The 26,255-nt window shown below is 54.5% G+C and overlaps 1 protein-coding gene across 23 annotated transcripts in view; it reads left to right on the forward strand.

The window, feature by feature from the left end:
- NCOR2 (nuclear receptor corepressor 2) overlaps positions 1–26,255 on the forward strand; it is a 225,541-nt gene that overhangs the window by 196,774 nt on the left and 2,512 nt on the right. For 14 of the 23 annotated variants that reach the window (XM_086855208.1, XM_086855212.1, XM_086855211.1 and 11 more), the window contains 23 exons: positions 2,667–2,822; positions 3,023–3,162; positions 3,244–3,349; positions 4,023–4,127; positions 4,980–5,083; positions 7,396–7,546; positions 11,024–11,176; positions 11,550–11,636; positions 12,039–12,313; positions 13,064–13,427; positions 14,168–14,395; positions 14,492–14,737; positions 14,877–15,026; positions 15,441–15,587; positions 15,697–15,859; positions 16,400–16,968; positions 19,144–19,287; positions 19,407–19,549; positions 19,888–20,081; positions 21,550–21,687; positions 21,960–22,105; positions 23,396–23,449; positions 25,469–25,696. In XM_086855208.1, the coding sequence (XP_086711334.1) occupies positions 2,667–2,822; positions 3,023–3,162; positions 3,244–3,349; positions 4,023–4,127; positions 4,980–5,083; positions 7,396–7,546; positions 11,024–11,176; positions 11,550–11,636; positions 12,039–12,313; positions 13,064–13,427; positions 14,168–14,395; positions 14,492–14,737; positions 14,877–15,026; positions 15,441–15,587; positions 15,697–15,859; positions 16,400–16,968; positions 19,144–19,287; positions 19,407–19,549; positions 19,888–20,081; positions 21,550–21,687; positions 21,960–22,105; positions 23,396–23,449; positions 25,469–25,696 (4,191 nt within the window). The remainder of the gene's footprint in view (positions 1–2,666; positions 2,823–3,022; positions 3,163–3,243; positions 3,350–4,022; positions 4,128–4,979; positions 5,084–7,395; positions 7,547–11,023; positions 11,177–11,549; positions 11,637–12,038; positions 12,314–13,063; positions 13,428–14,167; positions 14,396–14,491; positions 14,738–14,876; positions 15,027–15,440; positions 15,588–15,696; positions 15,860–16,399; positions 16,969–19,143; positions 19,288–19,406; positions 19,550–19,887; positions 20,082–21,549; positions 21,688–21,959; positions 22,106–23,395; positions 23,450–25,468; positions 25,697–26,255) is intronic. The other 9 variants (XM_086855219.1, XM_086855222.1, XM_086855221.1 and 6 more) reach the window with 3 other exon arrangements.

Genomic DNA, 26,255 nt, shown 5'->3' on the forward strand with positions numbered 1-26,255 from the left:
GTATGGACTCAGGCACCGTCTCAGTTCTGTCTCTGCCTCTTGGAACACGTCCTGGCTGTGGGTCACGGCTTAGAAGGGAGATAGCCAGATAGTCCTGGCAAGTCTGTGTGCATCCCTTCCCTGCTTTCCAAGGCATCCCAGTGAAGTGGCAAACATCCAGACTGCAGACATCGTGCTGCCACATGGCTCGGAGTTAGCAGGGAGAGTCCAGCACAGCCTGCAGAGCCCTCTGGAGAGCAGCCCTGTGCCACCTCTCAGCAAGGGGCTGGCTCCACCAGAGCAGGTACTCCTGTTCCTCCCTGGCTCGATAAGAGAGCCTGAACTCCAGCAACCGCTCCGGAGATTAACATCCTTCTCACCGCTCTGGACCCGCTTCAAAGCCACGTCTTGCACACATCCTGGCCGAGGCGTTGGCTGCCTCGCAGCCGCTGGCTGGGGCTGTATCAGCTTGGAGGGTGGCCAGCCAGCCATACCTTCCTGAGCACTGCCCTGCCTGCCCTGCCTTCCAAGAGGAGCTGCAAATCTCGGGGCTGGGCAGAGGCAGGCAGCCCTGCCTGGATCTCACCGACAGGCAGACGGATCCCTTTCCCCAGTGCCGAGTTGCCGTCGGGCGTATCTTTGGTTATCGCTGGGCGGTTGGAGCGCCAGCAGCGTGTTGTGTGCTGATTTAGTTGTGTTTCATTTGGCCTTTGTAGGCAGTGGGGAGCCAAGAGCATTAATTTGGATGACGGATCATATAAACTCTGACTCCTTCGCTCCCATTCCAGGGACTTGATAAACGGTAATAGGAACTCTCTCTTCCCCGTGTAAGTGCTATTTTATCAAAAGCTGGCTGAGTTATAGCCACCCTCTAATGTGGGGGCAATTAGGAACTGGCCACATTTCACAGGCTGGAGAGGCTCGCAGGGGAGGGGATGGCTCCCACGGGGAGGGGAGGAGGATGAAGCTCTCCAAGAGCCATCCAGGGTGCACATAGCCTTGGCTGACAGTGCCTTGGTGTCAGGGAGCGTCTTCAGCTGGGAGTTCCCAGCGCTGTTTGCCCCCACAAGAGCAGAGCTGAATGGGGCCGAGCTGAAGGGGAGCAGATCAGGGAGTGTGGATGTGCCAGAGACTCTACATCAGTGAGGAGGGTGTGCCTGGATTCCCCTCTGTTGGCAGGATGAAGGGATCCTACGTGGGGACAGAAGAGGCCACAGCCAAGGTCTGGTCCCAGCAGGCTGCAGAGGTGTGAGTGCCTGCACACCTCTGTGTGCCCAGAATGGATTTCTTCTCTCACTGAGGCGGACAAGAATAATCTCCCAGCTTCAGAGTACACTGAGCATTAATAACGATAATGTAGTAAAGCCTCATTAAATTTGGCCTCTGATAATCTACTTGCCCTATTATTAGGCTTAGCGGGATTCAGCATCTATTTTTATCAAAAATTGATGGTTAAAGGCTGGGTTCATTTGTGATTGCTATTGTTTACTGCCCAATTTCTAATTTCTGGTCAATGTGAACATTACACAGGTGGATCTGGGGAGGAAGGGCAGTGCAAAATTAAGTGTTTATTGATTACAATCCAATCCTACCAAACCTGCCTCTAATCCACCCAGAAAAGGCTGTCTCATCTGTCTGCTTAGCCAAGCATGAGGATGCACTTGGCATAGAGCTGGTGCAGATCAAGCCTCTCTTTTTCTCAGCATCTTTCAGCACATGGCAGGGTTTAGGTGTCCCCAGCACAGCTCCTCCATAATTAAGCTCTTCTTGGCCTCCCATCAGCCTTTTTATAGCCAGGATGAACCCAGCCTGGTATCCAGGATGCCCTGAATCCCAGGTAATTTTGGGAGGCTTTCCTGCCTCCAGCCTGTGCCTCACAGAGGACCAGTGAGCCTCCCTCCTTTCTCTCATTTGGTTGTTCCACAGAGCCCATATCCATCTTTGTTTGCCTTTGACAGTCTCGAGCAGTGTGCATGTCCCAGGTGTTCAGAGAACATCAGTGTGTTATTCCCTTGCTGTCCAAGAAACTGATGCCATTATTTCTGGCCCCTTCCCACAGCCCACAAATGGTTTACAGCCAGGAGATGGCCTTTAATAGCAGCTGAGCTTTCATGTCCCTATGTGATGTGATGATGAGCCTGTCCCTGTAGTGATGGCCTGGGGCCCACCACAGTGTAGTCACCAGAGAGCTGGTGCCCTCTGGATGTCCCCCATGCACCAGAGGGATGCCAACATTGATGCTTCTTGGCTTTTACCTCGGGGAAGGATTTGGCAGCATCATCATTAATCCTCCAGCCTTGCCATGCTGGGAGTTCACTCATGGCCAAGTCCTGGCAGGAGCTGGGCTCAGCAACCAGCTGCATGACAAATGCCATCTCTCCTGGGTGAGGTGTGATGGCACCAGGTCCACAGAGCTTCCTGCAGGCAGTGAGCACCAGCAGTCACCGACACAGACATCCCACCACACTTGAAATCTGAGTGAAATAAATGCTGTGGAATCCAGGCAGTGACACTGAGCTTTTTCCTTTTAGCTTGGCTGGGGAGTTCAGCCCTCATCACCTCTCAGCCAAGTTGGACTGAATTGAAGCCATCTCCTGTGCTTGGAGCTGGCTCTTTTTCCCTGCCCATGCTCACAGGGACCCCATGCTGGCCACTGACCACGCTGCTTCTTTCTGTGTCCTTTGCAGAAAAGTCCGTGCATTTCTCAGCCATTGCAGAGGCTCAGAAGCTGAGTGCTGAGTCGATGGCTGCCTCCTGCTGGCCCCCTGTTCTGTCCTACCCCCGGGATGTGATCAAAACTTCTCCCCAGGCGGAGCCCCACTTGTTCCAGTATAACCCACCAGGCAAGTAAAACCCACTGGCTGCGTGGCACGTGCCCTCCCCTGCCTGACGTGGGAGCGAGCACAGAGGCTGTGCTTACAGCCATTGTCACAGGTTGGGCTATTCCAAGCTCCCAGGGTGGTCAGGTGTGTCTCCCCACTCTGGCTGGGGCAGGTGTAGGGATGTGGTTTGTCACACAGTGACGTTTGTGTTCTCCTCACAGGACACCCCATCCCACTAAACCTGCATGAGAGCTCTCGCTCAGGGCTGCAGAGACTAGCCAGCATCTCCAACCCTCCTCCCCTCATCTCCTCCACCAAGCACCCCTCTGTGCTGGAGAGATCCGTCGGATCCATTTCCCAGGTAGGGCATTGATAGGTGTGAGTGGTGGGGATGCCTCGCAGGGACCATCAGTTGCTCCTGACCTCTCCTCTTGCCCCACAGGGAATGCCCATCCAGCTCCACACACCCTACAGCCCCGAGCACGCCAAGGTCCCCGTTGGTTCCATCACCATGGGCCTGCCACTAACCATGGATCCCAAGAAACTGGGTAAGGAACTGGGAGACGAGTTGTTTCTCACGTGCTCTGAGAGCAGGAGGGAGCGAGCCTACCAGAAGCGTGGGGGAAAGGAGGAGCACGGGGCACAGCAAGGGAGCACAGAGAGAACTGCTAAGAGGATGAAAGGATTAGTCCATCAGGGGAGCAGAGACACAGGGAGCTAAATTTGTGCAGCATAGGAAAGCAACAACTCCGTCAGGGACGCTTCCCAGCCTATAAATACCCTCCAGCTAATACTGTGATCGAAGGAAGGAAATATATTGTTGCTCCCCAGGCTGGTAGGATAAAGAGTAAATGGCCCGAAGTGAACAAAGAAAGTGTTTAGTCTGCAGATTTGGAAGCTTTTTCTTAACAGCAGGAGGGAATGGGTGAGGGATCAAGCCTGGGGAGGAGGGATATGAGCTCTGTTTCCCCCTGTGTGTGGGTCCTGTTATAAACCAGCACAGGGTTTTCAGTGTCAGCTCTGGTCCTGGTGTGGGCAGTGCCAGGGCAAAGGATCTGGCTTTGCTCGATGGTGTTTGTGTATTCACCACCCTGGGGAAGCCCATCCCAAAGAGCTGGGGATGGCAAAGGTGCTGAGAAGGTGCTGCCTCCAGGGTGGCACAGCCAAGGGCTGTGGCCCCATGTCCTGCACCTCTGCTGATACATGCTTAATGTTTTCCAGTGCCTTTTCCTGGAGTAAAGCAGGAACAACTTTCTCCTAGAAGCCAGGCCAGCCAGCCAGAAAGTCTGGTTCTGCAGCCATCCCAGGAGGGCTCCATCCTGCGGGGTGAGGACCTGGAGCGGGAGGCGCGTGCCCCAGCTGTGGGGAGGGAGGGATGCTGGCACTGCCAAGCTTGGTGAAAGCCACACTGGCTGCAGCTGCCCACTGATCTCAGGCTTGACTTCTGCAATTCTGCCCAGCCATAGGGGTCTCTTTGCCCCTTTTCTCTGCCTCCACAAAAATCGGGGACTCAGGCGTTGATTCTGGTGGAGGTTTTGTGTCCAAGGGGCACCTGGAAATCTGTTGCTTATGACAAAGCAAGAACTGTTTAAATTACATTAATTGGTATTTTCACACTCTTCATTGTTGCTGGTGCAGCTGGACAGGGACCCTGTTTTGGTTAAATACAGCCCTCATGGGCTTCTTTCCCCATTAGCCAGACAGAAGAAAATAAATGCAAAGGTGTTGCTTTATAGTGAAAATTCTGGTTTGTGAACGCCCCCAGTAAGACAAGTCGGGAGCCTGAGTGCAGTGGGCTGGCTCCAACCCAGGACAGATCTGTGTGAATGAACTCAAGCCACCCTGAGCTGCATCTTGCCACAGATTTGCTCTGATCACATCAGGAGAGGCTGAGCCAGGCTGTGCTTTATCCCAGGCTCATAAATCTGCCTGGCACTTCCACAAAGACAGCGGGGAGCTGATAGCTTCAAAATACCTGTATTTTACCTCCTCACAGGGCTGGGTTTCTGGGGAGACTTGGTTCTGCAAGGCTTGGGATTGAGCACTGACAGCTCTTGGAGGGTATCCCCTCCAGTGCCCAGAGACTGGGTCAAATGCTGCACTAAGTAGCCTCAGCCCTGTGGGTTTTGTGCTGAACAGCAAATCCAGCCCCCAGCTCACAGGTTTTGTGTCCTACAGGTACTTCCCTCAGCTCTGCCTCGGGAGGAAGCATCACCAAAGGAACACCCACATCCAGACCCCCTCCGGAGTCGCCCATCACCTACCGAGGGTCAATCACACATGTAAGTCTCTTGTCTGCCCTGGGTGCTGGACATGGGCTCTGGGGGCACACTGGGTGTGCAGGACAGAGCTGTGCAGCAGCTCTGGGATGCTCCCACCCCATGGAGCTCCTGGAAAGGTCTGCAAACAGCCCCCACACGGGATGGCACCAGTGGCATCCCATGAGTGAAGACTGCAGAAGAGCAGAGCCCAACAAACCCGGTTTTGCCTTTTGTAGCTATCAAAAACAGGAGCAAAAGCAGCTGTAAATGGCCCTGGCAAAATCATCTTGCCAGGGCAGGGAAGTGGAGAGGAGCAAAGGAGATGGGGGAAGGGCCAGGTGGAGGGGGAAGGAGGCTGTGAGGGATAGGTAAGGGAGCGAGGGCTCCTGCCAGGGCTGAGCGTGCTGTGCTGGGGGTCCTGCCCAAAGGCTCTTCAGCAGGAAGATACTTTGGCCTTAATCTCCACCATCCATCTTCAGAAGAGCAGCTGGCAAGCGGGCGATAGTTTCTTGCAGTGTGAGTTATTGCTCATCTGGTAACAGAGCGGAGAGCATTAAAAAAAAAAATCTGTTTCCCATGAGGATTTTATCTGGCCATCATTCAGATATTTAAAGACATTCAGGCTCCAATTTTTGCCTGCCTTCTTCAAGGAGGATGGCCGTGTTCACTTTGGCCCTGGGGACCTGATCCTGAATCCTGGCCCAGAGCAAAGGCTTAGCTTGCCTTGTGTGCAACAACTGCCAGGAGTGGGTGCTCAGGGGCTGTAAATAACCCATCAGAACAAACACTTGCTCCATCCGCTCAGATGCAGCAGCTGTGGGCAGCAGTGGGTGTGTGTGAAGGACCTTAAGCACCATGTGCCAGTTCAGGAGATCAGCAGAGTTTGCTGAGATGCTGTTTTGCATCCAGTTAATGAATCCAGCCAGCTAATGAATCAATCCAGATTCTTTCGTTTGGCTTGGGATTAAGGTACCAAGCCCAGACCCAGGGCATTGCCTGGCGCTCCTGCTGGCCCAGCTGCCTGCATCCCTCTGCTCCTGCTGGGGAGAAGGAGCCCCCTGTTCTGGCAGCAACTCCTGGTACCAGAGCTGATACTTGATCTCAGATTAGTCATCCAGTTCACAGGAAGCAGATCTTGAATATATACTCTCTGCTCTGAAGCCATCTGTCATCACTTGCTTTCACATCCCCTTGGAGCAGGTCTGTGGAAGGGAGGTGACTTACCTGGGGCTGGGAGAGCCATTACCAGGTAATGGCCCAGATCCACTGCAAGGGTGAATGACCAGAGCACTGAACCCACCTTCTGGCATGTCCTGGCCTGAGGGCTTGGTGAAAAGCAGGGGTGGGGATGAATGCCTGAATGGCACAACCTGGAAGCGCTGGCAGAGCTGGCAGGGGCACTGCGTCCCCAAGGCTTCCCCCAGGCATCAGTCCCAGGGCTTGCTGGGGTTAAATGAGCTGAGTAGGCAGGTGTCAGTCAGGAGTGTCACTGACAGCATCACTGTGCGTTCCAGAGATGGGAAAGGGGGACTGTCACCCCATGGTGGCTGTTCCCAGTTGGCACCCACCGGTGACAGTGGCAGAAGGGTGTTGTTAATCACCGGCAACTCCTCAGGGACATCCAGCTCCATGTGTTTTGAAGGGGATTTGGGTGGCAGGTGCTGTGAGCTGTGTCTGTCTGTGGCGAGGGAGAGGTTTCAGTTCACACTGGTGTGTGTGGGGAGCCTGCTGCTGTTCCTGATGGAGAGCTGAGGCAGGCTCTGCTCCCCGACCTGCTCCGGGACCGGTTTCGTTGTCGCCTGCCGTCTCGCCCGGGCGCGCTGCCAGCCGCCAGCTCCCGCACGCAGGCAGCTCACTGAAGGTCATGCTGCTGCCAGCAGATGTGCCTGGGTGGGCAGGACATCTCTGTGGCTCCTGTGCCAAGCTGGGGAAATAGGCTGTAGGGAAAAAGCTGGTGCTGGAGCAGTGCCTGCTGTCACTAAGGCATCCCCAGGAGAGCACCAGCCCTGTCCTCCAAACCTGGGGAGAGGGAGCAGGCCGGGTAGCTTACTCCAAAACACATGGGGTGAGAGCTGCAGCTTTGGAGGTCTGTGCTCTCCTCATCCTCTGCCTCTTCCCAGCAGCCTCACACAGATCACGTACCTTTTTACCGCTCCTCGTTATCATTCTCATCAATAATTAAGCTGCAAGTCCCTCGCTGTTGGCTGCGCCAGGAAGCGGAGGCCGGGTGTGCTCCCCGCGCTCAGCTTCCCGCGAGGAACAGCCTGTCCCCGCACGGCGTTCGCTTAATTGCTTGTGACACTGTTAAATATGGATCTTGGTGGCTTTCCAAGGGCACCCCGGCAGAAGTGCTGTACAAAGGAACCATTACCAGGATAATCGGAGAAGACAGCCCCAGCAGAGCAGAGAAGGCGAGGGAGGATGCCGTGCCCAAAGGACATGTCATCTACGAAGGGAAGAAAGGCCACGTGCTGTCCTATGAGGGTAAGTCCTAATCCTCTCTGCCTTTTTAGGGCAGATGCCAGGGGTTTGTGCCACTGTGGCTGGGACTTGGGAGCTATTTGAGGAAAGGCTGACGGAGTACAACGGGCCAGCCTCATGTCTTTGCTTCCAGTGTTTCTCTCCCTTCCCGCCCTGGTGCCCTGTGACTGTCTGTCCCAGGTGGTTATCTTGTCTTAGAGATGGCAGGCAGGGTTGCAATGATTTGGGGAAACAGGGAAGAGGAGAGGACCAGATTGGAAGGTGTTACCTTCATCCCTACCACCCGGTGCTGGAGGGGGACTGATTGAAAACATTATGAGAGAACTCCCAAACTCTCGGGCCAAGGTGGACTCACAAACCTGCAAGATGGAGGCGAGTCAAGTAGTTCAGCATAAAGGTTTATTTGGATGTCAGATTCTCACCTGCATTGACTTGGCACTGTGAGGCTTTTCCAGCATGGGGCTGCCCTGCAGGAATCCTCCTGGGCCCAGGCTCTGTGTCTGGTGAGTTTTGCTAGAGCTGCTGGAGGTGGTGAAGCCATTCCTGCATCCACAAGGAGCCTGTCTGGGGATGTGCTGGCTGCTGCCACAGCCCCACAGCTCGGGAACGCTTTTCCTCTGTGACTGCTGGTGGAGCCTCGCTGCGTTAGTGGTACCAGCAGGTGGTCACCAGCTGCTCCTGCCTGCTCAGCCCATCACAGCACTGGCCATCAGAGCTGCTCTGCATGTCCTGGTGCCTCCCGTTGGAGACAAGCAGATGTTGCTCTCCAGTGAGGCTGGAAACAGCTCCGTTCTTGTCTTTTATCATGTGCTGGGTCAGGCATCTCTGTTGTGGAGCTGGATTCCTGCTGGCTTGCACCTCAGGAAGAGCTGACTTAGAGATGCTGCAGCCCTGAATCCTCATGGGATAAAGTGCTGGTGTGTGCTTTGATGTGCACAGGGATGGCCATCCTCATGTGTCCCCTCCCTTCTCAGTTGAGTTTGGAGATGACTGTGGAGCTGATCCCAGCCTCAGCTGCCTCAGTAGATGTCTCTGGCAGGCTGCAGTGCTGCCTGAGCCCTCTGCCTCCCTCCCTGGGGCACAGGATCCATTCCAGCGTGGCAGCCTGGGCCCTGTGGGCAGTGCTGCAGGTACTGTGTCCCACAGAAGTCCCTTTGCTCATGACCACAAGTGCAGGCAGCTCGTTTCATCACGGGCTGGGTTGTTCTGTCCAGGTCTGGAGGCAGAGGGTTCAGGTCAGGCCATGGGGACAACTCTCCAGCCCCAGCTGATGTCACCTTTGTGCGTGTGCTGGGACCACGGGGACCTTTCAGGACAGGGCTCTGTGCTGTGCCTCTCGCCTGCCACATGGAAACTGGCCCAGAGCGTGTCCCCCCGGGTCCACTGTCAACTCTAGCCCAGATAAGAAATGTCACAGTGGAAGACTTGTGTCTGGATGCCCTTTGGGACAGTTGGCAAGGCTTGGACCAGGGAGGATGCAGGAAGTGTTTCAGGACTTGTTTGTGCAAGAAGCTATTTTAATCACCTCTGTCCAGGCTGGGGGGTCAAACGAGGCTGGTCTCAGAAATAGCACCATCAGGGAGAGATGGGGAGGGCTCCTGGCAGTGAGGGCTGCCCATGCCCAGAGCTGGGATCCCACTCCAGGCAGTGAGGGAGAGCTGCAGACCAAACTCTCCCCTGTTATTCGTGTCAGCCTGAGTCTCCTTGACTGCAGCCTGTGTCAGTCACCTCTCATGCTACCCCCCATGGACACAGATGAGGAATTAATTACTTCCTCTCCCCAGCAGCCTTTTACATGCTTGATAGCGTTTATCACATCCCAAGTGATCCCACGAGCTGCTGCAGCCTTGCCAGCCCTGCCTCTCTCCTTCCCCCTGTAGAGCCCAGCGATGCTGAGCAGCACAGGAACAGAAGAGTTAAAAAAAAAAAAAAATTAAATAAGAAAACTGAAACTGTTGGTGATTATGAATTTTGGCAAGCAGAAAAAAAATTGCAAATTCTTTAGTGTCATGAGGGTGCTTAAAATAAAAGAGCTGTAATGAGACGAGATCCTGTAGCATGTGTGAGCTGAATTGTGCTAGATTGGTTATTCTCATCCTGCATATGATTGCTGATGGCTTCTGCAAGGCGAGGGACGTGGGTTTGGAATGGTTTTCTTTCTGTTTAGTCTCTCTTCTCCCTCGCGCCCTCCCCCTGCTTCCCGGTGGTACAAAGGGTGCCTGGGAGCACGTCCCCTCCTGCAGAAGGGCTGGTGGCAACAGATGTGCCTTGATGACAGGGTGCAGGCACATCACCAGCGTGCTGCTTGGCTGATTCTGAATGTCACCCCCGATTTCTCCTGTCAAATGGAGCTGAAGCAAAGGCTCAGGCACGGACCCCCTCTTGTTTCCCCACACACAGCCCCAAACACTTTGTGGATTGAGTGGGTGCTGATTGCGGAAACCAACAGTGGGTGTGAAGTTGTAATAATCCCATTTTATTAATTACTGGTTTTGCCAAGGAGGAGTTTTGTTCCTGATTGTCCACAATAGAATGAATGTTTTTTAACTTCCCTGCTTTCTCTAATTGTACAACCACCTTCTCTGCCCACAAAGAGGAGGATCAGGGCACTGGCAATCCTTGGCAAGGGCAGCCTGGCCAGGGATGATGGGCAGAGGCGTTTGTCTCTCCTAGCTGACATCCTGTTTGGAGCTCATGGCATAAACCCGAGGCATTCAGCTGGATCAGAAGCTGCTGAATTCACAGCTCGCTGCACATGATGGGTGCCCATTGCCTGGGGTGGGCGTGATGCTGCCTGGCACGGGCAGGGCTGTGCTGGGGCTGGGGCTGTAGCTCAGGACAGATATCCACTGCTTGTTTGCAGGGAACGTGCTCCAGATTGGGTCAGGGGGCAGCCAGTGGTGTCTCCTCACTCTAGCGCTCTCTCCATCAGTCCTGCTTTGCACCATCTCTCCCAGTTCCTATGTGTGCTCAGTGCTGTTTCAAAGGAATCATTCTCAGCTTTGCTTCTTCTCCGTTTTCCCTGATTTTCTCACCCAGGGAGTGTCTCAGCAAATGTTAAGGCTGGCCAAGATCCCAAACAGTAGGTGTCTAGCAAAAATCAAAACAAACAGGGAAAAAAACCAAAACTCCCCAGACCCAAAGAGCCAAGTTCAGTGGAACTGCAGCTGCTCCCACTGACTCAGGGCTGTCCTGCTGCCTACAAGATGGCCCCACCAGGGAGGGAGGGAATGGGACACGACAGGGTGGATGCTCCTACCCAAGAGGGAGGCACAGATCTGGAGTCTGAGGCAGGCGGGGAGGGGAGAAAACAGCAGCTGAATTTCCTGGAAGCCAGTCCTGTGCAATGATTCTGGCACTGCTTAGCTGTGGCTGATGCTGGGATGGGATCTGACCCCTCAGCAACACACACAAACAGCAGTAAACACCCTCTCTTGGCCCGTGCTGACTTTTCATGCCTCTTGGTGTTCCTTCCCACAGGTGGAGTTGCTGCTTCTCAGTGTCCCAAAGAAGACAGCAGGAGCTCGGGAGCTTCCCATGAGACCACAGGAACTAAGAGGACCTATGATATGATGGAGGGGAGGATTAGCCGGGGCTTATCAGCCCGTGATACCTTATCTACCAGCATTGAAGGTGGGTCTGGGTGAAACCTTTCACCTGTGTTATTCTAGTGACCTGTGGAGATCTCATCTTGTCTCCTGTCTACCTCATACATCTTCCTGTGCCAGTGTTCTGGCAGGGGTTAGCTGGTATCCCAACAGGACAGCATGAGAAAAAACCAGAATGTAGGCTGGCCTGTTTGCCTTGAGTGTCTGTCCTGACAGACCAGCTTCAGGAATACAAAAATAAAAATAAGAACATTTTAAAAAATGGAAAAAAATTAATAATTTAGAAATTGTTGGAATTTATCCTTGTTGTCCCAGGCATCCCTGGTAACACTGTCATGTATTCATTGTAAGTTAACTCCTGTGTCACAGCCTGACGTTCCCTCTTGGATCTTTCCTAGGTCTCATGGGTCGAGCGATCCCTCCAGACCGACACAGTCCCCATAACCTAAAGGAGCAGCATCACATGCGAGGCTCGATAACACAAGGTAAAGCCTGTGAGCACAGGGTGGGCATGGACAGGAGGAAGCAGGGACGGGCACATCAAGGTCCAGCTGCAGATCTTTGCATCCCCTGCTTTGTGCTCAGATTTTCAGTCTTGCTCAGCTTCTACCAGCCTAAATTCTGCCAAAGTCAGGGACAAAATTGTCAGTGATTCGCATGAAGCAGGTTGAAATTAGTGTGAATGAGTGCAGAAAGTGGTGGTGGATGTGAGGTGGACCAGCTGCATTAGTGGTATAGCTGCTCTGTGGGCTCAGTTGGGTGCCAGGCCCTGAGTTACACATGTTAACTAGAGACCCCCTAGAAGTGAGCATCTGCACAGGGACTGGGACTCCAGGGTCTGCCTGGGGAGTCAGCCTCTGCATCCATCATCTGCTTGGGGGTTGCAGGAATACCTCGGTCCTATGTGGAGGCCCATGAGGACTACCTCAGAAGAGAAGCCAAACAGCTCAAGAGGGAAAACACTCCACCAAGGGACTTATCTGATGCCTACAAGGTCAGATCTCACGATCTGACTCCTCTGAAAATGAAATCAGCCCATGAAGACCTGGTAGCCACAGTGAAAGAAGCAGGAAGATCAATCCATGAGATTCCCCGGGAGGAGCTGAGGCGGACACCGGACATCTCTCTGGCCAGACCTCTGAAGGAAGGTTCCATCACGCAGGTGAGTATGGAGTGAACAGCAGATGAGATCAGTCCTGCTCAGCTGCTGCCTTTGCACAGATCCTGGGAGTCATTCCCAAGATAAAAGGAGAGCAGAGACAGCTTTGTGTTGCATCAGCAGTAAGAACTGACAGTTTGCTTGGGTACAGGTTGTCCTGTCTCATCCTTTGAAGGGATCCCTTCCAACCCAAAGCATCCTATAATCCTTCCCCACAGATAAATACAAAACCCAGGGAACCCCTGGCACGTTAAGAAAGCAATGATCAAACAAAAGGGGACGCATTTGCCTCTTTTTCAAGGACAGAGTCAAATCAGTGCCCTCAGCATTTGTGACTTGGTCTCCTCCCTTCATGGGCAAGTGGGAACCCAGCTGGGCCAGTAGTTAGGATGAAATGTGGCATGCTATCTCCTGTTGGTCTCCAAATATTTGCAGGGTTCCCATGGCACGTTGCAGTCCTATCCCATTTCACAGTGTGTAGGAGAGAGGCGTGATGGGCACAGCCAGCCTTCGGCAGTGACTCATCATCGTCTTGTTGGAGCACAGCAAGACATGCAAGCTGGGCCCTCCACCCTGCCCTGTGCTGGGTGGTTATCTCTGCCCTGCCGATGGTTGTTGGCTGTTTGACTGAGAAAACTTTGTCTATTGACCCACTGAACGAGGCATCCTGAGTCCTGTTGAAACTCAGTGGGATTCAGTCACTGGGCTCCTGTTGTAGCCCCCTTTGATGACCCCTCTGTCTCCTGTCCCCAGGGTACCCCACTGAAGTACGACAGCGGCTCTTCCTCGTCCAGTACCAAAAAGCACGATGTGCGGTCCATCATCGGCAGCCCCGGCAGGACTTTTCACTCTGTGCATTCTCTGGATGTCATCCAAGACCCGAGGAATCTGGAAAGAGCTTATGAAGAGAGCCTGAAAAACAGGCCAAGCCCTGTGACAAACTCAGGTGGCTCCATCGCCAGAGGGGCTCCTGTGATCGTGCCCGAGCCAGGCAAGCCCCACCAGAGTGCCCTTGGCTATGAGGACCACCAGGCAGGGCACAGCACGGCCTTCAGCAGCCACTTGCACAGGGGGTCTCCGGTCTCCACACGGGAGTCCACGCCGCGGCAGCATGAAGGTACTTGGCAAACCTTTTAGCTGAAGGTAAAATTTCCACCAGCTGAGCGGGTGAGGTGTGCGGGAGGTGGCTGCTGACCCCACCTGCCTGAGCAGCTCCCAGCAGGTGCCTGTTGAACCCGTTCTTCCCAGCACCCCACGCCCACGGCTGACTCACGGCACTGGGGTGGCTGCCAGGGACAGCTCAGCGCCCTTCCTGGGGGTGCTCACACTGTTGAAATGAGGGCACCTCACCTGCAGCAGGGTAACCAAAGGGAGACTTGGGCCAAAGCTGGTGAAGCCACTGGTGTTTCCAAAGTGTCCTGCCTGTCCCAGCAGTGGCCCACAGCACTCTTTTCCATAGGTGGGCGGGAAAGCGGTGCTTGGGACACGGCGTGGGAGAGGTTTACACTTCTCACTAACACCAGCAGTGACCTCCTTGTGCTGAAGAGCGTGGCAGCAAGGCTGCATCACCATCTGCTTGTGCAGGCCAGGGCGAGTGCACAGATTGCCCAGCATGGATGTGCTGGGCTGGAGGGATGATTTGGGAAAAGCCTCTCTCCCAGGGGATAACTGGGACTTGGCTCAGCTCGACCTTGCTGGTGTAACAGGGCATGGCAGTGCAGGGAGGAGGGAAAGGTCCCCGGAGTTCAGGGTAGCTACGATTGACCCTGTGGGACATGCTTGGCCAGAGGCATCCCTCAGGGACACGGCTTGGCCACAGTGCTCAGTCTCTGACTCATTTCCTTCTGCTCTCTGCAGGGAGCATCACTGCTGGGAAGCCAGTGTCCCAGGACAGAAAGATCACCCCCACATCGAGAGAGCTCACCAACTCCAAGTCTCCGCACGCCCCCGTGCCCGACCACCACCACCCCATCTCCCCGTACGAGCACCTGCTCCGCGGCGTCAGCGGCGTCGATCTGTACCGAGGACACATCCCGCTGCCTTTCGACCCCGCCGCCATCCCCAGGGGAATCCAACTGGAAGCAGGTACTTTGGTTGGGGGCCCAGTCTGTTATTTTCCTTCTCACGCTGCAAAAGCCTGAGGTCTCTGAGGCTTCACATCTGCATCCTTTTCTCTCCCAGCTGCTGCTTACTACCTGCCAAGGCATCTGGCTCCGAGCCCCACGTACCCACACCTGTACCCCCCGTACCTCATCCGGGGCTACCCGGACACGGCTGCCATGGAGAACCGCCAGACCATCATCAACGACTACATCACGTCGCAGCAGATGCACCACAACGCCGCAGCCACGGCCATGGCGCAGCGGGCGGACATGCTGCGCGGGCTGTCGCCCCGGGAGCCCTCCCTCGCCCTCAACTATGCAGCAGGTCCTCCCAGCACGGCACTTTGGGATTTGGGAGCAGGATGGGAAGGGGAGGCTGAGTCAGGCTGGCACTGCCAGCTCCAGCACGTCCAAGCTGCAGCAGTTCAGCCTTGTCCTGACAGTTCTCTCGCTTCTCTTTGCAGGCATCATCGACCTGTCCCAAGTGCCACACCTGCCTGTCCTCGTGCCCCCTACCCCTGGCACCTCTGCCACCACCATGGACCGCATCACTTACATCCCTGGACCCCCCCAGACCTTCGGCAGCCGGCACAGCAGCTCCCCGCTCTCCCCAGGTAATGCTGGAGGTTGCTTTTTCAGTGGGAAAACAGTTGAGCAGGATGCTCATAACCAATCCAAGCCCATGGGCTCAGCATGCCAGGACAGTTTGGGATACCCCAAATTAATCTCACTCAGGGACTGAGTCCCTCTCTTCCTGCTTGTTGAGAGCTTCCTTGCTTTTCCCCCTTCTTCCCCAAAGCAAACAGCTTTATAGAAGGTCGTGCCCTGGAGACAGTGCCAGGACAGCTATTCCATGGTTTGTCTGGGTTTTGTCATGCTGGTTGCCCTCATCTGTTCTGCTCCAGGTGACCTTGGATGGAGCCATTCCTTATCTGCTCTGCAGACACAGCGATGTGAAGACCAGGCTGCATTCCCAGGGGGAATTGCTGTGTCTGCAGCCCTCTCACTGCCTTTTGGTTGGGTTTCAGGAGGGCCCACGCACATGACCAAACAGTCAGGATCATCGGTGTCCGAACGGGAACGGGAGCGGGAGCGAGAGCGGGAACGAGAGAGGGAGCGTGAAAAATCCATCCTGGCCTCCACCACAGTGGAGCATGCACCCATCTGGAGACCAGGTAGGCTGGGGAGGAGTCCATCCTCCACCCTGGCACCTGTGCTGGGTGGAGGTGGGGTTAGGGCTGTCGGACAGAGAGCTAAAGAGGCCCTTCCTTGTGCCCTCCCCAGGGACAGAGCAGTCCAGCAGCCGTTCGTCCTCCCACTCTCACAGCCACCAGCACTCTCCCGTCTCACCCCGCACCCACGAGACCATCCAGCAGCGCCCCAGCGTGCTCCACAACACGAGCATGAAGATCATCTCCTCGGAGACCCCCACCCCTTCCGTCCTACGGTACGTTCCCTCCACCGTGGCTTCCAGTGCTTGCCTGGATGGCTGCAGCAGCACTTAATGAGCACCTCTGAGAGGAAGGAGTGAGACTTGTTTTCCCTTCAGTCTCAGTGGAAGCAGGATTGGGGCATTCAGGGAAGTTGTGATGGGGAGAGGCAGATTTTGATGCCACAATTCTTTTGCTTTCCCTGGTGGCTTTTCCTGCTGCCAGGAGAAAAAGTAGGAAGTGTGCATGTGGCCAAATAGAGGTATTTCTCCTCTTGCCAAAGATTGTCTGGTGCTGGAGTTATCAAGGTCTCTGGCACCTGTCCCAGTGGACATGGGTTTTATGTTCTCTAGTCAATGCATTCAGGCCCAGTACCCTGTGGCCAGTTACTGTGGTGGAGGCTCCATCCAAGCCCCCCTCACTGGCCCTGCATGGCCCAGCTCAGGAGGCCTGGAAGGAGCTCAACCATGCAAGGCTGAGCACTGAGGCTCTGGTAACAGCATTCCCTTTCTCCATTTGCTTCTCTCATCTTGGCCTTGTCTTCATTTTCCTTCCAGATCCTCCTCCACCACTACCACGTCACCGATCCGCTCTGCCGCCTTCCCCTCGGCCTCCACCCTGCGCTCCTCGCTCAGCGCGGCCGACGGCTACGCGGCCCCGCTGGACCCGGCCATCCTGCAGAAAGAGGCCTCGAGGGTGCGGGAGGCCAAGACAGAACGAGCCCAGACTGACAACAACGTCTACACCTCAAAGCTGCCCAGCGGGGCCAACCTCGAACAGTCACCTTCGCCCATCAAAGCCATGGAGTCGAGACCTTTGCCCGCCTCCGGACCTGGTTCCTCTCATCACTATGGCAGAGGACAGGGGAAAAGCCAGCAGCACCATCACCCTCTGGACCAGCAGCACGCAGCCTCGGGCTCCGAGCAGCACAGCAGAGAAAAGAGTCAAAGTAAACGCTTCTCCATGCAGGAACAGGAGCTCCGAGCACTCGGTAAGACCACCACGACAGCAGCCAGCTTCATAGATGTGATTATCACGCACCAAATGTCTCGTGATAAGGGGCAGCAGGAAAGAGGCTCGCTGAGTAGCAGCTCCACTAGTGATGGTCAGAAATTGGAGGGCAGAGGTGAGAGAGCTGTGGCCTGACACCCATTTTATTTCATTATTTCTTATTTTTAGTTGCACATTTTGTATATTTGATCCATCAGCTCCCCAAGTGTGCTTGTCCCTCTGCTTCCTGGCCATTGTGTTATTCCAGACTTTTTCATTTTTGTGTGTTTTAAGGATCTTCCTTTCTCCCACCCTCTTTTAGTTTTTCCAGTTTCCGAGTCCTGTTTTGCAAATGTGGTCCAATTCCTGGTATTGCTTTTTACAGACAATAGCTATTTGCTAATTTTGATTTCCCCATCCTTAGACATTCCCAGGCAGTCTGTAAGGAACAGTTGTGGGTAATAAATCAAATGAGCAAAGCAGAGAACTGGGATTGTGAGCGTGACAGGGCTGCTGGCCATTGACTCCCTGCCCATGAGCTGCAGGGTCTCTGAGGGCTTTGTGGGTCTCTGCTTGGATGTGGTCCCTGTGCTTGGAGTGACCTCACTCAGGGTCCTGGTGCTGGATGCTGCCCAAGGTGGGCACCATGGCTGTCCTGGGATCACTCAGCCCAGCCGTGCTCAGCAGCCGTGTCCAGAGCAGACCACAAGAACCACCTAAGAGGAATCTTGTGCAAGACACAAAAGCACTGGGATTAGTTATTCCAATAGAAAGTGCAGGGAGGGGGATGCATTTCAAGGTCTGGGTCATTCTTGATGGGATCAGCCCAGAGCATTCATCCAGGCACCCACTAGCATGGAGAAGCAACAAGCAGCCTGTGAGGATTTGGTGGGACCCCATCTTCAAGTTGCAGCAGCTGCCTTGGCCATCACTACTGGGAGTTTCTGTCCCTCCCTCCTTCCCATAACCCAAGGATGAAGAGGATACAGCAGCATGGCTGGGGAGAAGAGCTGCATCCCATCCCACCCCTCAGTCATGTCTGGTCCTAACACCTTCTAGCAGCATGTTCCAGGACCATGGATGTGCCTCTGGCCATGGTGCACTCCCTGACTGAACTTTCCCCACCTTTTTCCTGCCACCTGTACTTCATCCAGCTGAGTGTTGTGCTGCGGAGAAAGGCAGCTCTGCTGTGGCCACAGAAAAGAAGGTGCTTTTCCTCAGGACCTAACTGTTGGTTAGGAACCTTTCCAGAGCAGGATACTTCATTTTGGGTGAATTTGAAGTGTGGTCCCTTCAGTGCTGACAATGTATGGGGTAATGGGGGATGCTGCATCCCCATCCCCAGTGCAGGGAGGTTCTCCATGGAGTCCTCCCCTCCCTGTGCCTCAGGTACAGGGAGGAACCCTCCTGCAGTGCCATGGGTCCCCTGCCACATTTGCCTGCTGAGGGCAGTCTCTAGGAATAGAGCCTTAGGAGGGTAAAGGTCTGTGGAGGCAAAAGTTGTGTTGCCAAATGTGCTTTGCTGGAGAGAGGCAAATTTACCTCCTCCAGAGCCCCTCTGCATCTCCTCTGCAGAAGCATAACCCATCCATGCCTCAGTTTCCCCTCTCTGCTGAAAGGTGATGCTTGTCCCTCATTGCAGCTCTACCTGCTTTGATGCACTTTCAGTCTGTGCAGAGGCTTGTGTGGACTTGGTGGACTTCACAGTGGTAGGTTCATGGTTGAACTCAAGGAGCTTAGAGGTCTTTCCATCCTAAATGGTTCTCTGAGTTTGTGCAAGGTGTTAAAAAGCAGAGAATGGTCAATTTTTGCCCCTGTGGTTTGTGAGTCCACTGGTTCTGGAGTGGCATCTGGGGCCTCCAGGGTCTCACATCCAGTTTTCAAGTCCCTGGTCCTGGCCATGCTGGGCCTGGGGCTTTGCTTGGTAATGCACTTGGAGACCTCTCGTGCAGCCACCTCCACTCTATCTGGGCATCACTGTCCCTCCAGGCATAGTGGGGGTTTCAGTGGGTGGAGAAAATGGGGAAGCAAACTGTGAACCTGCAGAGGATGGATTTGATCCCTGGATCTCATGCTATCACCAAGAGCTGCTGAATGTCCAGTTCCACAGGAATGAGACATCTCCTCACAGCAGCCATCACCACAGCTGGACATCAGAGGTGTGGCCCTGCAGTGTGACCTGCCTGGTCTTCCCTCATCTCTTTTTTCCCCCATTTTGCTGAACACATGACTCTACTCACAAGCAGTGGTGCAGCAGTGCTAGGGAACAGTTAAATGAGCTCCTGGTTCTAACTCTCTTCCATTTCCTCAGGCTTCCATGGAGGCTACAGCCCTGAGCGGATGGAAGCCGTGAGTCCCGTGAGCTCGCCCAGCCTGTCCCATGAGAAAGGGGCCAAGCTGCTGCAGGACACAGAGAAGGGGCATGGGGAGCATGACCTGAGGCAGAAGCAGCAAGGTGAGAACAGGGGCTGCCATGGGAGAGCCCAGGCTGGCTGTGCTCCAGTGCTGGGATGGCATTTGAAGAAGGGAACACAGATGTCATCTCATTCCTACTCTCTTCTTGGTGCCCTCCAGGCTCGCTGAAGGCCTCGGCTCCTGAAGCCGCCCACCTGCAGCACCTGCGGCAGCCCGACGGCCCCCAGTGCCAGCCCCTGCAGTCCAGCCAGAGCATCAAGGGCATGAACCAGCGGGTGGTGACACTGGCCCAGCACATCAGTGTAACTAACTAACCTCATTCACCTCCATCACCTTCCTGCTGGGGCTCCGGGGAGGAGGAAAGAGCTCAGTGAAACGTGTCTGGTGGGGATGGGCTGGGAGTGACGCTGGAGAACCCAACCCCTCTAGCTGGGAGCTGGAGAGCAGGGGGCAGCACGAGTGTTCAGCCCAGGTGTTTGTGTCCCCAGGAAGCCCATCACAAAAGCTGGTGCAGACAGAAGGCAGAAGTTTGAGCTGCAGAGACAAATCGGCCTGTTTCCCTCCCGCTCACCCTCGTAGTTGGGCCCAGCAAGGCCAAGGTCGAAACCGGCTCCATTTCTGACTCTGGTTTCTTCTGCAGGAGGTCATCACGCAGGACTACACGCGCCATCACCCTCAGCAGCTCAACTCCCACATCCAGGCCCCGGTGTACTCGTTCCCCGGCGCGGCGTGCCCGGTGCTGGACCTGCGCCGCACCCCCAGCGAGGCCTACCTGCAGCAGCAGGAGCACACGGCGGCCTCACGCATCTCCCCGCAGAACGAAGGGGGAAAAAGGTGAGCTCAGAGGCCACCCCGGGCTGGCACAGGTGGGTTTGTGCCAGTCTGAGCTCAGGTGGCTCAGGAAAAGTCGGGTGGGTGCCCTTGGCTTCCTGGCACCGCAGAGAGGGGTTGCACGGGGCAGGTTGGAGTTTGGCATTGCTCTCCCAGGTTTGGTGCTGTGGGGATTCTCTGTTTACGCAGCCCAACTCCTTCCTCATGTGGGCATCTTTCCCCTGGGGTGGTGCCTTTGCCATCCCTGTTGTCCTAGAGATGCTCTTTAGACCCCCTTAGAGTCCATGCATGATTCCCTTCCCGATCTGGCCAGTGCCACAGCATGGTTTGGGTGGGAAGGGATCTCTTGAGGTCATCCAGCCCAACAGTGACCTCTTGAGCAGGTTGTGCTGAGTCGTGGCTGGTTGGGTTCAGAATATCTCCACTGTTGGAGAAAGCATCTCTCTATAGCCAACCTGTTCCCAGTATTTCAGCATTCTTGAAGGAAAAAAGGGTTTCCTTGTGTTGGGATGGAATTTCATGTGCTTTGTTTGTGCCTGTTGCCTCTTGTCCTGTCACTGTTCTCAGTACCTGACCACAGATGATTCCAAAAAACCTGAAGCAACATGTTTTCCATCAGTTCAAAGTTAATTTTATCTTCGTCTTTCACAGTGAATCAGAAGTTTATTAGACACAGGTGCCCTGACAACTGCAGTTGTTCATTTCAGGCACCACCTGTATTTGTTTTAAAGTCACTTTCAAATTCCCTTGCTTCTACAAGGCAGGTCTGATTTTTGTTGTATGGAATTAAAAAATGGGTCTGTCTCCCACCCATACACCCACCCAGATGTATCCAGGAATGAGTGCTGCCTTGTCAGTAAATGGGATTGTTCTTCCCAGCTCTGCCTGGTCCTAGAGTTGGCTTTATAACGTGAAGGAAAAGAGCCCAGCCCCGACCACCCAGTTATGAAAAAAACTGGGGAAAAAAGAGAAACCACAGAAAGAACAAAGTCGTAAATTCCCAGAACTTGCCGTGAGGAATTCCTCACAGACTTGAGCCTGGCTGTCTCCCAGGCCCTGGCCACGGGCAGGCATCAAGGGCCAGTAGTGATCCTCTCCAAGCTGCCCCAGCTCCAGGCCCCCTCCTGCAGCCACCCAGCTCCTGTGTGGCCCTGACAAGGAGCACGGGAGGTTCTGCCTCTGCTGTGTTCACAAATACAGAGAGTCAAAAGCAGTGTCTCCAAAAGGTTAATGTCACAGCCCTCCTCAGGGATCCATGTGTCCCTGCCACCAGCAGGTCCCTCCTGGGCTGCTGTGTTTGGGGTGGCTCAGCTGTTCCACTTCCAGGCCCCGGGCTCGGCTCAGCCCAGCTCTCTCTGCCCAAAGCACGCTCTCCCTTGGCCCGTGCTGAAAAGCACCAGGGATCCTTCTCCCCCTCCCAAGCCCGAGCTGCTGTCACAGTGAACCGATGGCATCTCCTGTTGCTGCCCAGGTCCCCGGAGCAGGGCAAGGCGACCGGGGACAGCTGTATCGAGCCCGTGTCTCCACCAGACGGCGTGGGAGAAGCGGAACACGCCAAGAGCGCCCCGTACCCCGTCCTGTTCCGCGAGGGAGAGCCCATGGACCAGAGGTACAACCTGGGGGCAGCTGGGGATGGGGATGGCTCTACACATGGCCTGGCTGGGGCTGCTTTCCTTGCTGCCCAAATCTGTGTCCCAATGCAGGGGGCTGCATTTGTCACAGCTCTTCAATACCACGGGGTGCATTTATTGTTGGGATAGGGAGAGAGGTTGGAGATGCTGAGTGTCCCAGGAGCTCCCAGCCTGATCCTGAGCAGTTACACTGAGGGAAGAGGCTCTTTAGGTATGTTGGAGAGATTTCCAAGGGTTCTTTGCTCTGCAGGATGGGGTCCAAGTCCCCAGGAAACAACACTCAGCGTCCAGCTTTCTTCAGCAAGCTGACGGAAAGCAACTCTGCCATGGTGAAGTCCAAGAAGCAGGAGATCATCAAAAAGCTCAGCACGACCAACAAAAACGAGACGGAGTACAGTAAGAACCTGTGGGGAGGCAAATGCAAGGCACCAGGGGAGGAAAGGCCTCGAGGACACATGAAGCAGAGGAGATTTGGGAATGGGTGCTGCTGTGTTAAAGGGCTGGGAGCTCCCAGACAGCTCCGTCTGCACTGAAGAGTCAGACCCAGTAGTCCTTGGGAGTCCCTTCCTACTCAGAATATTCTGTGATTCTATGAAGTACAAGGTTCAAATGTTTCCTAGAATGCTCTGTGCTGGTGCCAGCAGACTGTGTGTATCTGGAGAGGCAGTGGGAGATTTCCCAGCCCGCTCTCTGTGCTCTGAGGCTGTCAATCCCACCCGCACCAGATAACCTCAGTAGGAAAGAAATAATGAGCTGAGCATGGAGGACACTTAAGAGCAATTGATATTTTAATGACTGGCCAGCTAAGCTGAATCCTTCCTCCTTGAGATGCATCTCCCCCCAGCCTTACTTTAAGCCCTACATCAATATTGGTGCAGCTCTGTAAAACTAACCAGGCTGGCTCAGATTAGAAATTCAGCCCGTTCATTCATTAACCGCTAATAGAGTAGATAGGATCATAATTTAATTTAGCCCAGCATTATACAGTCAATACTAATTCAATTTGAGTCCATCTTACAACAGCTGCATCGGATAAGAGGGACCGAGCTGTCTCGTCTCCTGGATGATGTTACCATGAGCCAACAGTATTGTTATGCCCCTTTGGGGACATGTGGCTAACCCCCTGACCTTCCACACTTTCCCTTATCAAGAAAAAATATATAGAAATTGGATATGCTTCTTATTTGATGAGAATTTCTGTTATTCTAAGGAAAGCAATATCCAAGTCAAACAGCTCAGCTAAGAGGGAAAATATTGATTTAACATTTCTTCTCCCCGTCCTTGCCCTCTCCACTGCCCAGACCTGCTCCATGGATAAGGGGGCATTGAGCCTTTGAAAATCCCATAGGCAGGAGAGAGGGTTTGGCTTCATGGAGCTTGTAATCCCAAGGGCAGGAGGAGGAAGGGAGGGAGGCCAGCACTGAGCACAAAGACATTGCCCTGGCTTTCAGGGCTCTGCTTTTTTGCCCTTTCCCACCTGGCAAAGATGCCCACTGTGGATCTCCCAAAGGCACTGGGAGTTACTCCTGGTCCCAGCCAGCACCCACAGTCCCACCCCTGTGCCTGGGGGAGCTGGGCTGTGACAGAGAGATGTGAGTCTTGTCATGGCTGCCATGGCAGGTCCTCCCAGTCACTAACCTGCACATGCTGCTCTCTGTACTGAAGAGCTTCTTTGTTTTTCTCCAGATGTGGGGCAGCCTGGGACAGAGATTTTCAACATGCCAGCGATTACCGGAGCAGGTAACTCCCCACGTACCTGTACCTCCTTTCCCACAGGGCTTACGGCTATGGAGAGCAGGAAGCTCACTAGATTTAAGCATCTTCTTTGTTCTGTTTTCCCTTAAAGCCGAGTGTAACAGTTTCTGGGAGGCAGAAGCCTCAGGACACACAGTAACTCCCTGCTGTTGGGTTGGAGAAAGGGCAGTGTAATTCCTTGGGAAGCCTGGCAGAGTTTGAGAAGAGGTTAAAGGTCAAGCAAGGGTTGACCATCTGATGCCAGATTTCTGTTAAATTCTGTTGAATGCCATCAGAGGGTTAAACCATCTTAGCAAGATGGACCTCACACCTGGAGAGAGCACCCTGCTCTTGGTGGGACCTTTTGGTCAGCTGTGGGTGGGTGGGAGGGCAGTGGTGGAGTGAGAGGGTGGGCAGTGGGGTGTCTGTCACTGTGGGCTGGGCAGGATGCAGGAGCCAGTTGCAAAAGCAAACTGGGGCAAGATCAGCACCCTGTGCTGGGCAAAGTAGCAATGTTGAGGACCAAAAGGGAGATGAGGGGTGCTGGGGCAGGAGGAGGTGTTTCCTGGGAGCTGGAGGAGGCCCACGACCAGCCCAAGGGTGAATGACAGCAGGAAGCTGGCTCGATGTTGCCTCCTGCAACATGTCCGGGTGGGCTCACGTATAGAGTGAATCCCCACTGAGGAATACTAATTGCTAATTAATTGATTAAGGATTAATGCTCTCCTACAGCAGGAATGCCTTCAGGTTGTTAGTTTTAAGTAGGAGAACAGCAGGTTTCCCACAGCCAAGGGCAGGAGACGTGTGGGAAGGGGTTTGGTGCCATGGGAGGGCGGTGGCATAGGACTGCTTGCCAGTGGAAATGAGTTTGGGAGAAGAAGTGAGCTGGCATCAGCTTCTGGGGTGAGCAGGTGCAGTCAGGTAGGACCTGAGGGGCCCTGGCAAACAAGATTTGAGGGTGAGTTTTGGCTAGAGGGGACCAGCAAAGACCCTGCCTGTTTTTACAGCAAGACAAATGTTCAAGCCAGGTTTACGGGAACCTGGGGTCCATCCCTTTCCATGCAGAGGGGCAGGGATCCCAGAAGGAACACCCCAGGATGGGCTCAGCTGGGGGGGGTCTGGCAGTTTCATGTCTGTATTTTGCCCTTGCTTGTTCCCTGTACCTGCCACCCTGGGAATGACGGTGGCGTGGCTGAGCCTCTGGTCCCTGTGCGGTGCTGCTCCATAACTGCATGGCTTGAGACTCACAACCACGCGGACACTTTGCCTCTGCATCCTGTCCCGCAGCCTCGGCTCAGCCCGGGGGCGCTGGGCCCCGTGGGAACCCGGCCTGGGGACAAAGGGGGGCGGGGGCAGCGGGCAGGGGGCTTGCAGAGAGCGCGAGGAGGGACAGCAGGACGGAGGGACAGCAGGACGCTCCCCTCTCCCGATGTAGCCCAACCCCCCAGCTCTGGGGGCTGCCTGCATCCTGTCACCCCAGGGCCAAATCCAGGCATGTCTTTATCATCAAGTGTTCTTGTGGGGTACTCCTTCTTCATTCCCTGATTTCCTTTATGGGAAACGGCCCCGGCTTCCAAATTCCTGGCACACTGACTTTTGCTCTGTGTGCATATGAACCCCACATCCAAAGGACTTTCCTCCTGCCCCCATGCTGAGCCTGGCTGGCTTGGGAGCACAGCCCCTGTTCCTTGGAGATGCTCCCTGGGGCTCAGTGACAAACCCTTGTCCCCAGCCCCTGGCCCCGGGGAACCTTCCCAAAACCCAGATCCCAGAGCGAGTCCCATCCGTCCCCCCGCCGAGCCCCGGGGCGGGATGGAGCGGGAGGAGGAGGAGGACGGGTGCATCGCAGCGCTTTAAAGAACAAGATGACAAAGTTTGTTGCTTTGCGAGAATGTGCTGACTGTTTGTTTCTTCCCTTCTCCCTTGTCTCCTTTCTCCCCCTTTCCCCATCCCCCCCATCTTTCTTCTCATTTGGCTCCCCCCCATCTCCCGTCCCCTCTCTCCTCCCTCTCCCGTATCTCCCAGGGCTAATCAGTTGTAGGAGCCAGTCGGTCCAAGAGAATTCCAGTACCAACATGGGGTTGGAGGCAATAATTAGGAAAGCCCTAATGGGTAAATATGACGAGCAGTGGGAAGAGCGCTCACCTCTCAGTGCCAATGCTTTTAACTCTCTGAATGCCAGTGCAAGCCTGCCCGCTGCTATGCCCATAACTCCTGCTGATGGACGAAACGAGGACGTGCGCTCCTTGCCAGGTCTGCAGCCCTCTCCACCTTCACTCTCTCTGTGTTATTAATTTTCAGCCCTTTTAGCTCCCCATTTACAGGGGGATTTATTCCTCCCCTCCCCATTTTTGTTCATTTTGGTTTTCTTTTCTCCCCTCCCTCCCCCAGCTTTGAGCTTTGTGGATCTGCTGATTAATCCTGTTTGATGTTAATTTAATAGTCTCCAAAGGTGCTGTTGCTTTCTCTAAACCACTGACTTGCTCCTTTCCTTATTTGTTGGTTTTTAATATCTCCTTTTCCTATATTTTTTTTACACAATGGAGAAGTTTATGGGGGTGGAAAACCCCCTCACCCAAAAAATCAAAGGCATAGACTTAAATAGCTAGCCCCAACCGTCTGTAAACCCCCAGTGGGATCGCTGCTGCCAAAACAGGGGAAGGTGCTGAGAAGGGCTGGTGTGGAGGACACAGGACAGGGTGGCATTTCCCTCCCCACTCCAGTCTCTAGGGGTGTCCAGGCAGAATCCAGCCTGGGGAGATGGGATCTGGGAGCACCTGGAGCGAGAGAGAGATTGTAAAGGAGCTAAAAG

This window comes from Cyanistes caeruleus, chromosome 18 (assembly GCF_971803275.1).
Source record: "Cyanistes caeruleus chromosome 18, bCyaCae1.hap1.1, whole genome shotgun sequence".
Lineage (NCBI taxonomy): Eukaryota > Metazoa > Chordata > Aves > Passeriformes > Paridae > Cyanistes > Cyanistes caeruleus.